Source organism: Buteo buteo, chromosome Z (genome assembly GCF_964188355.1).
Source record: "Buteo buteo chromosome Z, bButBut1.hap1.1, whole genome shotgun sequence".
Lineage (NCBI taxonomy): Eukaryota > Metazoa > Chordata > Aves > Accipitriformes > Accipitridae > Buteo > Buteo buteo.
Window position 1 is genome coordinate 10523269 of NC_134204.1, and position 17458 is coordinate 10540726.

Here is a 17458-nt window from a genome sequence, read left to right on the forward strand (position 1 = left end):
GCTGAGGACCAGCATTCCTCTGTTGTCATTGCAGGAACAAGGAGGCAATGAATATTTTCTGAGTTGGATCTCCTTTCCTCCTGCCAAGCCCCTGACTGCCCTGGGTGTCAGAGGGAACAAAGACTGTCTTACAACCCTTATTTGTAACTCAAAAATGTCCTCCTAGGGAAAATTAACTGTATGGGAGGCTGTTCTAGCTGCAGTGGGAGTACAGAAATCAGGCAAAGTAAGGCCTCCACTGCGTGGCAGCTTGGCTCTGATGCAAGCTGGGGCTGCCCTGCCTGCCCAGTGCCTTTAGGATGCTCCAGCATCTGTCTTGATGCTAGACAGGGGCTGGGGCTGGCCTGCTCAGTTGTTAAATGTATTACCTGAGAGTTTGAAACAAATCATCCGTGGAGTTTGCAGATGGATGGTATCATGATTCAGTCAAGGAAATGAGGTAAATCCATCACAAGGACAGTGAAAGCAAAGCAGTGAAAGAGATGTCAACTGGTAAAGGGCAGCATGATATTAAATTATCCCTCACCTTTTGCTCTTGCACTGATTTTATTCTTTGTTGCCAAGTTACCAGGTACATCTGCCTTGTTCTTACATACTTATATGTTTCCCCCCAGCCTTGGTTCTGGTTGCCATCAGGTTGTTTTTGAACATTCTAGCATTGCCCAGACCACTGCTGCTGTATAGGATGAGAGGAAATGGCCTCAAGTTGCGCTGGGGAGGTTTAGATTGGATATTAGAAAAAATTTCTGTACTGAAAGGGTTGTCAGGCATTGGAACAGGCTGCCCAGGGAAGTGGTGGTGTCACCATCCTTGGAGGTGTTCAAACAATGCGTAGATGAGGCACTTCAGGACATGGTTTAGTGGACATGGTGGTGTTGGGTTGACAGTCGGACTTGATGATCTTAAAGGCCTTTTGCAACCTAAATGATTCTATGATTCTATGTTCTATGATTCTATGAAAAGGACAGCAAAGGCTGCAGCCACTGCAGACACAGCGTGTGTTCGAGGCATGCAGTAAAGGCAGAGTAGGTCAAAGTAGCTCTTCAGCTCCCTTTTTCATGGGCCACAAAAGTCAAGTAGTTTGTTCTGCTGGCAGAGAGGTTGGTTGCTTTCGGGTGGTGTGATTTGGAGGGTCCAGCTCTCAACCAGATCCCCTGGCATTTCCCGCTCCGGGCTTGCCAGGCTGCTGTGCTCCAGGACAGGGGGTGACAGCAGAGTATAAGGACAGAGGGGTCCAAGTCACCTTGGAGCTGCTGACCAGATGAGAGCCTGGGCGGACTTTCAGGCTGTAAGTATGGTTTGCAGAGCAGATGGGGAGAAATGAGATGTTCCACACTCTGAACATGTTTTCATGCTGGAGCTACAATAATAGGCTTGGACGTGCACTGTGCCGTGCTTACAGAGCAGCCGTGTGGAGCCTTAGTGGGGAACACTGGATTTTGGGAGGTGGAATACATTTGCGTGATTCATAGGCAGAGGAGCTGTTGGTCTGGATATCACTGGAGCTGGATTTCTCCTCTGGCTGTTTGAGAGTCAGGCATCAAAGCAGCTCATTTATGTCAAGTATTTTCTGCAACTGCAACACAGCAGAGTTAGACCCATTATTGCCTGTACATCAAGCATGAAGGCTTTGTTGTTACCCAGATCGTAATTTAAAAATGTTCTTATTGAATAAAAAGCATCAGACAGAGACTGCAGGATTCATCTGATCCCATCTTAGAGATAACTGGGCATCTGCTTAAATTCAATGCTCCTTTTCAGGGGCTACTGACTTACCAGAGTTGCTATCCTTCCATCAAGGAGAAGTTTGCTTTGAGCATCTGTCTGGCATATCCACCATCAGACTGTCCAGCACTTTGGGATTGTGAATCTAGGTTTCTTTTGATGATTGTTAATGACAGCTCATAAATCCCCATGCTGCAAGGAACTGTTTAGCTCAACAGCTTGGGCTTCATTTGGAGGGTGGTACATGTCCTCGCACACTTCCCTAGGATGGGCACACAGGTTTACAGGGACCATAAATAAAATAGCAGTTGGGGTCATTGGTTACTGCCCCATGCTTTATTCTCCTTGGGGATCTGCAGCTAAGCTGGGGGAAGCAGAGGAGAGTTCTTGCAATTTCCTGTTTCAGACATTTTCAGATTTCTTTTACGTCTCTCCCTGTGCCTATCCCCAGTTTTCTTGTCCTTGAAGTCTGATTTATATCCCTCTAAGGAAGTAGACATATATTGTTTCTAAGGTCTCTGTAACAAAAGAACTGAAATGCCCTTTCTCATTTTCTGAATGCTTATTAGCAGAAAGAGTGAAGGTGTCTGCAGTGGTCTGCAAGCAGCAGGGCTGCAAACTCTGCAGGTCCCTGATTTGCTTCTGCAGGGTCTGCAGAAGGTACGTGGTAAAAGTGAGTTAATTATCAGGAGGCTCCAGCTCTCTGGGGACATGCACCACAGTGGAAACACTTTTTGAGGGCTGAAAATCAGAGGTTTGAAACCTCCACTCTGTATTTTCTAAACTGCTCCTGGATGAGTGTGTGTGAGTGAGTGTGGTGGCCCTAGGTCTCAGCACCTGCAGGGAGGGAAGTGCTGAGACCAGCCTAGGCAGCCTGAGAAGAAGTAGCATGCAGAGCTGGCAGGAAAGAAGGGGTTATTCACAGGGGGACCCTCACTGGTTTGTAAGCTCTGCCAAGGATACTGGTTTGACATGCTTTTTGTTCCTACACAGTTCTCAATACCATTAAAACACAAGCTGGTGTCCCAGCGCAGGGCACAGCACTACTGTGTTGCTATGTGGTGTCTTCCCATTAAAGTTACACTTTCTGTATTAGGGACCCTGAGCAAGTTACTGTGTTTCCCATGGATTTGTTGAACTGTGAAGTGTCACGTTCTGACAAACATCACTGCCTTGCTGTGGTGCTGGAGATAAAAGTCTGGGTGATGCTATGGTACTGAGTGAGGCATCGGGAGCCGAATGGGTAGAAGCAGGCCTGCCCTGTGAGCTGTAGGAGCCCAGGACGATGTAGCACATTGTATGTCAGTGAATATGTAAATATGCTTATCCACCACATGTGGAAAGTTATACAATTATCAGCCCTCATCAAAAATGCCAATTTTCACCAGCTGCCTGACAGTGTCTGGGCGGCAGCTCTTATCTGGGTGCTGCTGGATGACTGCCTGCCCTGAGAAGAAGGGTGTCCTGTGGAGGTACCTGCTTTCCACAGGGAGGGTTTGGATGTGGCTCTAGTTCTGGTCATCCTGGCTCCCCAGGAGTCTGATACTTGAGTCACACGTGCAGTTGGGTGGCACTTCTGTGGGTCATGATTGCACTTCTCTGGGTCATATACTCAGAGACGGCTCATCTTGCAAGACCTGGGAGGCTGTCTTTGCATGCAAGCAGTGATCTATAGTCTGGAGGCATAGGGGCCACTGGGTCAGTGGGATGGAGGGAAGCTGTGTGCTGTTGTTGAGTGTCTGGGGTGGGAGATCCAACTGGATCCTACTCCATAATCCTTAATTCTGGGACCTGAGCCAGCAGAGCAGTTCATGGGAACCTAAAGGGAGAGCTGCAGGTTTTCAGTCTCCCATTCTTTGGGCAGAAAACCCTGCTCCAAGCCCCAGGCAGATCTGCAGATTGTGCTGGTCACACACAACTCTGCTGCTTTAGAGCACTGTTAAGCTGTCTCAAGTGTTGTGGGAAGCCCTGTGCCCATTTTAGGTTACTCCCAAGGCACCAATAACAGTGTTGGTCTGATCCCATTTCCCTCTTTCCTGAGAGTGCCTGTAAGCCTCTAAATCAAAGCTTCTGAAGTCCTTCCAAACGCCTGTGGCCCACCCCTCCATCTGGAGTGTCTGACAGCTGATATGAGGCTGATGTTTCCAGCTGAAGAACTGAAATAGTTTGTTCTTTTCCATGATTCCCTTGGCAAAGGAAAACAAGCCCATTTGTTTAGAAGCTCATAAAAGAGGAGCTTTATAGTAGGAACATTCATAAACTTGTTTGCTTTTGACCTTCTCCACATTGCTGATGGTTTAGAGTTCTTGTCCCAGGCATTGTGCTTGTCTGGGCTGTCAGTGACATTTTTGAAAAACAGGCTCACCCAGAGTAATTTGCATTGCTCAGCACTCCAACACTGAGCCTTTAGACATGCCATCTTTCTCCACTGCAGTGCTGGGTAGGGTGTGCAGGTGTGATACACTGACAGCCTTATAGAACAGCAGTGCAGACCTGGCTGCCAAAAAGAAGCCTGGCTGCTAATTCCATGTTGCTTTTTTTTTCTAGATTAATTGATGCTACTCAAGCAGTGGGCATTTCGCAGGCTCTTAAGTTACTAAGCATTGAGCTTACACCATTGGTGGGGGTGAGGGGGTGAATCATGCCCTTAAATTAATAAAAATGTGTTCCGTGAAGGCAAGCAATTAAATATGTAGTGAGTGTAGGTCATGGGGGTCTGATATGCTTGAAAGAGAGCTTGTTCCTTTTCAGAGATAGTAAGACAGCAGGTGTAAAGTACAAGCCAGGGCAGCCACCTTTATTTATGCCTAGAGGTAGGAAATTGGGATTACCTTGGCTGGACTGTGGGACTTCAAGTGTCAGGTCTAGATTCAAAATTTAATGCTGGCATCTGATATTTTGAGCAGATAAAAATGAAATCTTCTTTTCCACCTGTGTTTCTGCTGACTGGGAAAGGACTCTCCAAACTGCAGATCCTCATCTGTGGCTAATGCTTTGGGTTCCCTTCTTGAATTATACCGCACGGATTTCTTCAAAATATGTTTGAGAACCCTGTATACTTTTCAAGCTCTTCCCCATCTGGAAAAGTCTTATTTTACTTCAGTCTGCAGAGCGTCTTCCTCATCTTGTTTTCCTACCCATGGACATCACAAATTGCTAGATGTCAAGTCCTATGAAGATGCAGCAGCTCATGAGGCTTCTTGGGATGTGTGCTCGCACATTGCCCAGCTCCTTGCTATACATGGATTCAGATAGAATTCACCAACTCATTGGTGTGTCATGGGAAACTACACGTACTGATTGATACAAAACCTTCCACCTCTTTGGAATAAGCTTCTATAGGGTAACCCTACCCGATTTCAGATAATTCCTATATTTAAATTGTGAGCATGGCACAATGTTGAAATAATATGTCTCATCTGTCTCCTAAGTGCTGGTAAACAAGACACAGCTGGCAGGAGATGTACAAGTAGTTCAGTCCTAATTTCTCCCATATTCCCACTGTACTTGTTAGCATAAAATATTGCCTTCCTAAGTTTTTCTGAAGCCAGAAAAGGGAAAAGAAATGTAAGGCTGAAAGTCTCCATGATGGATTCAAGGTGGGAGTCCAGCATGCTGGAGACTGCTAGCTTCAGCACCAGAGAAGACAGGGGCGTCATGTTTTATTAGCCTTTGCAGGCTGTAACAATGATGGGAGCTAATTGCAATTATTGGAAGATAATGTTAAGTTAACACATTCTCTCCAGTAACTACCACTGTTCCCGCTGGGGTCACGAGGAAACCTGCATTATCCTGTAGTTGGTGATGTGGCAGGTCTGTGTCACTGCTGTATCAGTGTCATAGGTCTGAGGTCCATGTCAGTGGGAATCCCACCTGAGTGGGGCCTTGGGTCCATCTCCCTCCATCCTCACCTTTCCTGTTTAGCCAATCTTTACCTGGCATTTCTCTTGATGCTGTGGGAGAAGGACGTGTGTGCAGGCATAGCACCTGAAGCAGCTGGACTGGAGTGGGCTGCCAGCCCCAAGCTGTCCTGTGTCGTGCATTTGTCTGTGCTTCCCTGGCTTTACCCCAGGGTACACTCTTAATCATACTGTCCATGCTCCCATCACTTCCCTATTAATTACTGGTTTGAGTCTTTAATGTTATTATTAGGCTGGAAATGTTGGAAAGCTCTGCAATAAGGGATAATAAGTATTTCTGATGGCATTCCCCAATTTGTGCATCAATCTATGTTAGACTCTGATTTAACACCTGGTTGTCTCATTACTTGCAGCATTGAGAAGGAAGATTAAGACCTGTGGAGTTAGCAGTGCTGGCTCTGAGCCTTCTCCAGTCCAGATCAGCTGGAGCCTTGCCAAGGGTCTTGGAAAGAGCTTGCACCCACAGTAGGGAACTGGTTCTCACTCCATGAGTACCTGCAGGAGGGGGGCAGTTCCTCAAAAGCAGCAGGCAGCTTCTGCACACTGGTTACTTAAAAGAGGACAAAGGCCCTGAGTGCAGATGGTAATTGTGTGCTGAGGCTGCCTTTCCGTGGGACCTTTTCTTTCTGATTTCTCCAGCCATTGTTCTGCTGCTGAGGGATGTTCTTGCCTGATTAATCCCTTCTGTGTTCTTTGCCTTTTTTTCCCCAGGCCCATGTATTTGATCTGAGCATTAATAAGTATGAAGCTCTCTGCACCCAGCTAGTGGTGGCCAAGAAGAAAAATAAAATAACCCATATCCAGTTTAACCCTGTCTACCCTATTGTCATCATTGGAGATGAACGAGGCCACGTTACCTCCTTGAAGCTCTCTCCCAATCTGCGCAGGATGCCCAAGGTAAGGATGACCTGCACTCCCCTAATGGAGGTACCAAACCACAGCAGGTCTCTTCGTGCCTTATCACTGTCCCCTCTCCTTCTGTGGAATGATGTTGGCAAAGCAGCTCCCTCTAGCAAGGTGCTTAAGATTACCTCAAGCCTTTTAGGTAGGATGTCTGGCATGTTAGATCCCTGCTTCTGTTTCTGTATAAGTAAGAAGGCTCAGTTCACTCCTGCGCAGGAGCAGGGATTGGTGGGAAGGGTGTTTGCTGTCTGTGGGCACTTTCTCACCATGGCCCAGACAAGCCCAGAAGCTCTGCAGAGGTTCATTTGTTTCCAAAAGCTCACATCTTTTCTGAGCTTGGATTTTATTTGCAAAACTCCTTGAAACCAAGTAAAGGAGGTCCCAATGCCTTCCCGAGTCCTCCCACAGAGCCCATGCTGCCTGTCTTCTTGTGCTCTTGGATCATCAAAGCCTGTCCCCTGACCACCCTGTCATCTCTCCTGTAAATGAGCAAGCACTATTTTTAATTTATAAGGAGACTTGGGATCCTTGTCTCAAGTGACAGCAAAGAGATGCATGTGCCTCTGTGAGTTGGTAAAGCCCCTTTTCCCACCCAGCCATGAGGGCCAGTCATGAAGGATGATGACCTCTCCTACACACATCCTTTACTAGACTTTCTTTCTGGGCTTCATCCAGCTATGAACTGAATGGCTGTAAATGCAGTGTTGTTCCATGTAATTCTCATATCCAGTTGTCTCTTGTTTAGTGGAGCTTTTTCAGTTTCAGGCTTTTTAGAACTGATGCAAGAAAGCAATCTCTCAAGATGATCATCTTTTATTTATGTATCCCCAAAGGTTTTATATATTCTACTAACCCACTGTATTAGGCAGGGTCTTTGGCCAGGAACTAATGACCATGGTGTCACTCCAGTCTTCTGAATGATTTTTAAAAAGATCCTTCATCTGGACACCACTGGAAATGTGAATCTTCCCTGTGCTGAGAGGGCGTAGAAAACACAGTAGGGTGGCCATCTGTTTGGGGCTGGGTGCGAGGGCTGTGGAGGAGAATGTCTCATATGCTTCACACTTTTCTATTTCCATCAAAATGGCAGCCTGAGACCATCCTAGCTCTCAGGGCTGTCATCAGCTTGGCTTAGGGCAAGTTTCCTGGTTGCTTTATGAGTCCTTCCTGGGCATGGGCAAGCACCGTGTCTGCCATGGACCCTGGCTGCCCAAGGATTCACCAGTGGAGATGGGTCACATACACATAAACATGGCTGCTCTCCTCCGCACCCCAGCTGTGGGATGAGCAGCACCCAGCAATACTGCACTGTGGGCCAGAATGAATTTGAATGTCTCCTTGCACTCCTGGAGGCCAGCAGGAGCCCTCCATGCAGGTATGAATGTCATCACCTCCCTTTGCCGACTTTCTTCAGAGGCAAATTGCATGTTGTTGACAAAGCAGTTTAAACTGTGAGTTCAGGAGTGTCTCAATCACTTATTGCTGACCTTAAACCAATAGGTACCATAGCCCAGGCAACATATAAATGGGATGGAAATGGACTCTGCTGCTCTGATGTTATTAAGCTATTTGTCTTCTGCTTGCTTGGTTAGGTTTGAAGGGACACTAAACACAGAAATAAGTGTTTCCTGCACATGCAGAGAAGAAGGAGGGATGCTCAGGCATGGCTGGTGATGTGTGCAGGTTCCCTGGCTACAGCCAGCTCTTCTCTGAAAGAGATGAGAATTTAAAACAGATGACATGCAGTGTGGTGGCAAAGTGGCAGATCTGGCCCAGCCAGCTCAGAGGCCTTTCTGTGCCACAAGTCGACAAGTGAGCTAGGTTGCTGAGCTCATCTTTTGAGGCTGTTGTGGCATCTGCTGCACCAAATGCCGGTGTCTGGAACCCTGTGGTGAGGAGGTTTAGCTTCTGCGAGAGGGTGCTTTAAGAGAGGGAAGTCAAGCCCTGCCAGAACAGGCAGTGCCATCCACTGCATCCTCCTGTCCACCTCCTTCCTGTGCCAGCACCAGCCTTCATGTCCTTAGTTAGCAGCAAACCTCCAGCCGTGTTTGCAAGAGTATCATCTCACTGTAGGGAGTCAGATGTACTTCTAGAGTATTGATCCTGGCTCCTCTGAAGATCAAGTCGGTGGTGCTCTTTAAACCTTTGCCCTGTGCAGCCAGCTTTCCTCTGTAAAATGACTTTGCTTCTCCCTCTTTTCTGGGAGTCCCCAGAGCTGCATTAACGGTCACAGAATATCCATAGTTTTTTGCAAGTGGAGAGGGTCCAAAACTGTGCAGGGGAGTCCTGGCACCCCAGCTGTCTCCTTGCAGATAGAGAAACCTCTCTGTGCCTGGCTTGGTACCTGGGTACCCCAGTCTGTTCTCTCTGTCACTTGATCCCCATGGAGCCCAGTGGGGATACCTGCCTGACACCCAGGAGGACAAGCCATGACCAGTGCTTCTGGAGGTTGGGGCCTTCACACCAACCCGAGCATCTGCGAGCTCAGCTGTCTGGTCTTGTTTCCATCAACTCCTTTGGAGATGGGAAGGTGCCTTTTGCTGAGGTCTGGCAGAACTCAGGTGCCAATAGGACAGGGCAGCCAAGGGCTCATCCAGGTCCCACTGGCCCTCTGTTTCACACTGGGATTTGCCTTTGAAGCTTCTTCACCAGCTTCCCACACAGCTGGGATGGATAGCTGCTTTTGACAGGTATGAATAGCAGACTAACCACCCTTTTTTGAGAGAGCTCTTAATAGCCACATGTCATTCCAAACCCCATTCTTCCCCTAAAAATAGACACGGTGCTGTCTGCTCCATGTTCTGCGGATTCCTTGGCTGTTGCTGGGCTTCCAAGATAGGGCTCACCAAGAAAGACTGAGCTAACTTCATCCTGGTGGGATTTCAGCCATTCTGAATTTATTCTGGTTTGCCTGTTAGTTAAAGCTGGTGTGGTGGATAAGTGGAAATAGGGAGGGTAAGGACTTCTGGTTTCTCATCAAACCTTGGTTCATTCCTCTCTTCATGTCCTTGAGCTATGAGGGGAGGTTCAAGAGCTCTTTAAATAATGCACAGGGTTGATCTGCAGCTTAATTAATTCATGTTTGTAAAACACTTTGGGATCTTTAAGAGGTGTTACTTAATACACCGAGTTTTGATGTCAGCAATGTTAGTGCAGCCTCATTTATGAACAGTTGGTAGAATATGCCAAGGGGGAACTTCTCGAAAGCACTCAGGTGGCATTTTCAGAAGTGACTTTCACCAAGACACACAGTGAAAACTTCAGAAAATGCCTAAAACTCCCTGTGAGTTTTGGCCTCCTAAATCATTTAGTAGCACATGGTAAAGGTGCATTTGCTGTTGAGAGGAAGCTGGGAACAGGGGCTCTGCCACCTATCAGGCACTTTTGTCAAGGGCACAGCTGTGTGCAGAGAGGGTACAGAGGTCTCTCTGTGCTCATGTCGAGCACAGTGGGCGTCCTCATGTCTTTGCCCTGGTGATTTGGGTTCTGGAGCCCTCCCTAGCCCCACAGGCTGAAGTCTCTGGGGTGGAACAGAGATATCCCCTTGCCTCGAGGTGGTGAGCTGTATTTATTTCTACAAGATATGATTCTGGTAGAGGTTTTCTGTGCCTATTGCTGTTGTCTCTAGATTGTGCGAGTCCTCTGGGAACACACTACCCAACTGCTAAGCACCAGCTCCAAGAGCCTGGTGAGCATGGAGTCTGGGGGGGCAAAGGCGGCTGAACCCAAACTTTGTGCAAAAAACAACCATGAGGCAGAGAGCAGAGCTTGCTGAAGGTGGGTTTGCAATCAAACTACCATCAGCACAGTCCTGCATTAACCATGACAAACACCCATCTCCCTGAACACCCAGCCCCGCTTGGGCAGAAAGTTTGTGCCAACAGATACTGTCCTGTGCAGGGAGACCTGGTGAAAGTAGTTTGGGTCCTTCTGCTCAGAGCTCAGAGGTGGGGCAGAAATGCTTGCAGTATTTTAAGATGCAGCAGTAGGAACAAGTGGCTCTATGCTGTCGTCCAAGCCACTTTTGGACTCCAAGGGCTCCTTAAATATTGCAGCAGTTGTCAGGCAGGAATTGTTTAACTAATAAAGTATCGTTCCTAATTTGTAACAATCCTGGTGGTTGAGTTCACCCAAGGGAAGCATTGCTGTAAGAAGAATCAGTTTGGGGCAGAGCTGTTTAATTAGTAAGCCTTCCGGGTTTCATTCGAGGGTTGGAAGAAATTAAAGCATTTTGTCATCACAGTCAGAAGAATGTAGCTGCTCATGGGCTTTGGTTTGTTTTTAAAAAACTGCTAAAATAGCATGGCACAACCCCTGTCAATCCCAAAAGTAAGCAGGAAATGGTCAAAAAAAGTGTGAAGAGTTTTTAGAAATCTTGGTAGACCACAGCGGAGTGCGAGAAGAAAAGAAAGCAGGTCAAAGAAAGGTTACAACACAGTATTTGTTGAGGCTAAGGCAAATTTCTTGGCCAGTACCCAGGCTGACAGCCAGGGAGGCAGCCAGCTTCTTGCCCTGATGCTTGTCTTGGATATTTGTCTTGGATTATCTAGGATGATTATCTCAGTCTCTGTTCCTGCTACTGCTTTCTTCACATGCAAGTCACCTCTTTCTCTGTCCCCTGGGGACAATCGAGTTACTTCCCAGGCAGTAAATCCTGGCTGACAGGGTCTAGCTGGGCATGAGTGGAGTGGGAAGGGGAACACAGCTGCTCGCCCATCCCAGGACGTAGCAGCAGGGCTGTGCACGGGTCAGGAGCTGCAGGCCCACACCTGTGAGTCCAACGCTGGCTGCCTGTGAGCAGCTTGTGGTGTGGGGACAAGCGAGGGGCATGGGGTGGCTCTGAGCCTTCCCATCCATGTGCACGTGTTGGGCAGCTGCTCTGCTCTCTCTGTGCCTTATCACACCAGCGTCACCTCTAGACTCGCTGTGCCCCCCTGCCTCTTTGCAGCCCTGATGATTTTGCCCTTGGCAAGATCCAGCCCAAGGCTGCTTAGCCAGGGAAGTGGCATTGAGTTTTGCTGCCTGAAGCACTTTGGCTTTTTGACCATATCTGATGGCAGGGTCTGGGAGGGATCAGTCAGGATTTGGGGGACTGTGATAGACAGTGGGAGGATGTTGGGGTTTTCAGGAGGTGAAGGAGGGAAGGGGATTTGGGGAAGACTGGTGGAAGTGTGCAAAGTTTTAGGGAGACAGCAAGAGAGTGGCTGAATCTCTTCTTCAGCCTATTCCCCTCCCCAGCACTGCCTCCTTCACTATCTCCTGGGGCTTGAGGTTGCTTCCTGCTTATACTCCCCAGCAGCAGCCACTGCACACAGTACTTTCTCAATAAGGGACCCTGGTTTTGTCCCTAAACCCAGGCTCAGTGGGATGCAGCTCAGGTCCAGAGCTGGTACTAAGCTAGGACAGTGTGAACGGACAGTGGGATGCTTGATCCTGAACCTCACTTTTTTGTAGCCTTCCATTGCAATGACCTAGGGTGACAGGGAGAAACCTGAAGGAGTTAAGGACCAGGAGATTGTTTGTGTTCTTAGTGTTTTCCTGTAGCTGTGGGAGGCATTGCAGTAGCTGTGAGGGATGAACTGACCAGCACACAAAGAAGAACCTGAACGCCCTCCTTCTGTCCCAGAAGGTACAGTCCTGCACGTGGGACTGTATTTACAGAAGGAAGCTATAGATTAGATACGTTCTGCAAGGTCACATGAGTCGTGGACTGGTGACTGCTTTAGCACTGAGGAAAGTACATTTTGTCCCCAAACATTCTATTTCAACAGCTCTCATGTGGTATCATTCTGTCTGAGAGAAAAGCACTCGCACCTCCTCTCCAAATGGCGAGTCTTGCTCTTCTAGTGGTGTAACTCCTAGTCCCTCTGTTTTCATGCAAATGCTCCTCTCTCGCTGAGATTCCTGCAGTCGCTTCTGTACTGTTCAAGCAGTGGCTGATTTCCTTGTGTCTCTTTGGGGCTGGCTAATTGTGCAGTGACCCAAAAGCACAGAGCACAAGCAGTGTTGGAGGAATTTGGCATTGAGTGCTGCTGTGCCGTGCCTACATCAGGATTGCCTCCTCCAGATGCAGCTTGGCCCCCTGATAAGGAGGCACACAGAAATAAGCTTGGGTCTCATAAAAACTGACCTGCAGCTTGGTGGCTTTGCTTCCTCTGAGATTTGCAAATGCTTTCAATTTCCTTTCAGTTCCTCCCCTGTTATTTAGGCTGGTTGCAGATAGCTGCTCTCTGTACTGTTAGAGGAAGAGCTGAGCACCATGGGGTGGATCCAGGGACTCGTGAAACCCTATTTCTGCCCTTTCACAGCTTTCTGTGTCGCTTGTGTAGGCCATGTAAGGACATATGCACCAGCATTGACTCCTTGGTATGGGAAGGAAACCCAGTGCTGGAGGCCTTCAAGAAGAGTAGGTTAGAGACACATCCATAGGGACAGGTCGCGCTGAGCCTGCCTTGGAGCAGGAAGGGCTGGAGGTGGTTGCTCTGACAGTCCCCTCTGTCAGCACATGCTGGTCCTTGCACACACTGAGGCCAGCAAGAGGCCATACTGCTTGTGTGCATCTTGCCAGGGTGTGAGCAGCATTGCTTGCAACCTGCGGCTGTTCTGCTATGCAGATCTGTGACTCATAACTGTAAATCAACATCTACTGAAGTCAATACTGACAGGTACTGACAAAAGCAGGCTCCCCTGCCACTTTCCGCCTGCTTCTTCCCTGACTTGCTTTCCTGCCCTGCCACTGTGCTCGGAAACCCATTAGCAAGAAGACCTTCACAGCCCCTGAGGATTCCTTCTTCCTCCACTGTCCTAGATATCTCCCAATCTAGTGTAGCCTGAGATAAAATAAGGGGACTGTTTAGTCCTGGAAAGTTGTTTCTTTCCGAAAGGAGATGGTCCATGTGCCAGCAGGCTCCAGCCCTTCCTGGGCAGAACTGAAGCCTTTGCATATTTATCTGGAGACCCTGGAGATATCCACTGTGCATAGGAGAGCGGCTTTATGGCACAAATCCAGATATCCAAGAGTGTCACACCACAGGTACAATGAGTTCTGGATCCCAGACAGAGATGTGGCAACCTTAGACACTAGCACTGTTTGGAGAGCTGACCCAAACAAGCCAGCAGTAGATCTAAAGGACTTGAATCTTCTCTTATTAAATCAGTTTTCTTCATTTTTGGAGAAATAACTTTAGGGTTGCATCAAACTATGTGAAGGGAAAGAGAGCTCATGTAACTGCAGGATTGCTGAACCCCAAGGTCAAAGAGCTCTGTTTTTTCTTCTTTTTTACTGTTCCTGGCTATCTGTCTTCAACCTTATTTTTGTGGTGTAAAGTCACTTTCTGTGACTGCTCTGTTAGGCAGTTGGTGGAGGGACAACATCAGTGTATTTACAAGTTATTTTAAGCTGAAGTCAATTCCCAGCGGTCAGGATGAAGTGTGTGTGGTATGTTAAGTGGGAACACTGGCAACTGGAGCAAGAAAAGGTCCCATTTAAAGAAAATTCAGTAATACTTATAAATTATTTCTAAAGAGCAGGTGTCATCCCGTGAGGTCCTGTGTGCTTGTCAGGGGGACACTGACAAAGCCAGGAGGACTGGCTTTGGCTTCTAGTTTCCTCTTTGAAGATCTGTGTAATAAAAAGGGTTGCCCATGCTTGAAAGTGGTGCAAGACCTCTCCATTTTGCAATACTAGGGGTCTGGAGAAAAATGCTAGGGGGATTTGGTTTTGTCATCAATAATAGTCAAGTCACTGAGCTAAATGCCCCTCTCTAGACATAAATCTGGTGTGTGTCCATTGGATTTGCTCTCCTCTGGGTATTCAAGAGTAACTGAAATCTGAACTTGGCCAAGCAAAATGGTTTTTAGTAGGGCTTTATTTTACTCCTTCCCTTGTATTTCTCCACACTGGCACAGTTATGTTGCCACAAAAACTGTTTTGTCTGCAGGCTTTGCGTCCTCTTCCTTGTGAACAGATTGTGTCTGTACTTTGGTGCCCGCTATCCTAGAGCTCCCCAGGCCCCAGCAGCCTGGGCTTTGCTCCTCTGCAGCACGATAAGCCCATCACTGCTTGTCCTGGGAAATGCCTAATACATGAGAAGGAGCCCTGACTCACGCCTTTAAAGGGCTTGCATTTTGGTTAGATCTGTGATTGCCCGAATATGCCTGTTCAGCTTGCACAGCTTCTCTTTAAGCCGGAGCCTCAGCTTTCACCAGCACCTTGACAGAAAACTGTGGCAGCGGAGGAGTGGGCACAGCATAGCATTATGGCAAGAGAGTCACTGCCCAGCCTCATGCACCACTTGCCTCACCTTTCCTCCTTGTTTCTTTCTTTAGCTGTCCTCTGTGAATTCATTTCTATGCACTTGACTTAAATCCCCTCCAGAAAATCTGGGATACTGAGAAATCACCAGTTCTTTGCCTGAATAACAGCCCTGGAACAAAGGCAGAGGGAACCCCAGGGGAACAGGCTGTTTTCAAAGCATGCCTTTGGCAGAGCCAACGAGGGAGACTTTTTGGGACACTCTCATTCTCCCAACAATGGCTGGGTGTGAGAGCAGGTCTGCCAGCCTGCAGCCTCTCCTGCAGAGGCTATTTGGAGCTCAGCCCCCTGCCATAAGTGATTACGGCTGCCTGCTGATGGAGGCAATGTGGATGCTTATCCTCCAGGTCATCTGAGGGTGAACTGCTTTTTTGCCAGAGAGCCACAAGCAGCTCTCAGGAGTGCAGCTATTCCTGAGCACTGGCTGTGCCGCAGGGGTGTGGAGGAGGAAAGCTTCTTAGCTCAGCCCCTGAGCCACAGGGTGTGTTTGAAGGGCAAGGCAATGGCTCTTCATGAGGATGTAGTGCAAAGCAGTGACTGCGGCCTGGGAGATGCAGCCCTGGTCCTGGACCTGAACTTTTCATCTCCTTGGATAAGCTGCAGGTCCTTTCCATGTTGAAGTGGGATGAGGACACCCATTTCCCTGAGACCCACAGCAGCCAAGTGAGAGGTGTCCATAGGCACCATGGATCTTCCTTCTACAGCCTCTCTTCTCTGTGCATCCCTCTTGCTGAGTGCTTTTGGGATATATCCAATACAGTCATACCTCAGGAGTGAAGCCTATGTTGGGGTGCGCTGATGGACAACCCTGTCCGCCAGGGTCCAGCACCTGGCAGGCTCTCCTGCCTGCCTGCTTTATCCATCACAGGAAGACAGTTGGATGTCACAGCCTATCAAACCCAAAATTTCAAACTGGGACAGCCACGTCCCCGGAGGATGGGTGAAATTAGGAAGTGGAATGGGGCACTGAGAGATACTCACCCACAAACGGCAGACACAGCAGTAATGTGCATGCTGTTAGGACTCCGGCCCAGAAATCCCATCTTGGCCCTGTGCTGCCCCTCAGCTGTCCATCCTGGCAGACAGACAGATGAGAAGGGGAGGATGAGAGTGCAGGTCCTGGTGTGGGGCAGAGGGAAGAGGTAGCAGTAGTATGAGGGAAAGGATGAGGAACTGGATCATGGTGTGAGCAGGGTGGAGCAGGCATCCAACGGGTGTTGTGGCCAGCAAAGCCCTCAAAACCCTGGGACACAGGTAAGCAGCTCCCTGTTGGCTCTGCATCTCCGTAGGGGTTGGCTTGGCCTCCATTTGTGCTGGTCATACAATTTAGATGGAAAAATGTAACTAATTCTCTCCAACTCATGGCTGTGCAATGTCCTTGGCACCTGAGGACTCTCATCAGGGATGGCAAATCGGACACCGGTCCTCATGTGCAAGACCCATCCCAGCCATGTTTGTGCATTGTCTCACTGAACCCAGCAATGCCCCAGAGCTTGGAGAAGGTGGGCTTTTACTCTTCTTCAAGCTCTTCAGCTTTTCCTTGCTTGTGATATTACATACATTGTCCCTGGGCATTGTCTGGGCACTCTGGGGCAGTGTCCCTCATTGCAGAGCCTGGTAGTATTTGCTGCAGTGACAAAGGCAGGAAATTTGGCATGATGTGGAGTAGGAAGAGATGTGGCTACAAGGGCCAGAGGCACAGCTTGAGATTTGGCACGTCCCTGTAACTCCTCCTGAGCTGCTGCCAGAGCCTGACACAGCCTTCCCCAAACAGCCGGCCTGGGTTGGAAAGGGCTGAGGCTGCCAGTGGAGTCACAGAGGGCAGCTCCCTGCCTGGGAGATTGTGTCTGTGCTGTTGTAAAACACATCCCAAGTGCATTGCCGTAAAAAGCCCTTTGCTTGCCTTGCCTGCGTGTTTCCTGACACTGAGTGCGTCAATCTACAGAACTCCATGCCCCTGCATGCCCTGATCGAAACCATCGTGCAGCTCCCACCCCTTGCCAAGCCTCTCCCCAACTTGCACTCATGCCACTTACCAGCCTCCTCCAAAAGAAAAGACAGGGAGACACCTGCGCCAGCAGGCAGGCCAGATAAATGGCCCTTGCTCAGATTAATTTGATGGGCTCAATGGGGAATTGTTTAAATGAGAGAAGGGAAGGAATCGCCGATGAATAAAACGTCTTGCTGCTCACAGTGATGGAGCTGACACAAAAGGATTATTTTTATCCCATGGAGAAAAGGAAGAGAAGAGCCCTGCGAAGCAGAGAAGAAGGGCTGCCTTACAGTCCCGCTGGCTGTGCGAGATGCCGTGACGGCTGCGATCAAAGCAGCTCTAAGGTTTTCCTGGAGGGAAGCTGTTATGCTCCAATTCACAGACTGTTTCTGCGAGACGGGATGCCGGACACCAACTGTGTGAGGCCATCTTAGGGAAAACATCCTCCGTTCTCCCCTACTCCCACATCCCACCAAGGAACTGCCTGTGATCCCACTACTCCCAATCCAGTGGGTGTCTGAGCTCCTCACCCCACCATGGGGTCCTGGTCAGTGCAGAGACCTGTCCTGCCTGGGCAGTGTTGTGTTTCCTACCTCCAGCCTC

At 48.7% G+C, this 17458-nt stretch overlaps 1 protein-coding gene across 1 annotated transcript in view; it reads left to right on the forward strand.

The window, feature by feature from the left end:
• Nucleotides 1-17458, forward strand: part of DNAI1 (dynein axonemal intermediate chain 1) — a 136899-nt gene that overhangs the window by 100887 nt on the left and 18554 nt on the right. Inside the window, exon 18 of the mRNA XM_075019832.1 lies at nt 6357-6542. Within this exon, the coding sequence (XP_074875933.1) occupies nt 6357-6542 (186 nt within the window). The remainder of the gene's footprint in view (nt 1-6356; nt 6543-17458) is intronic.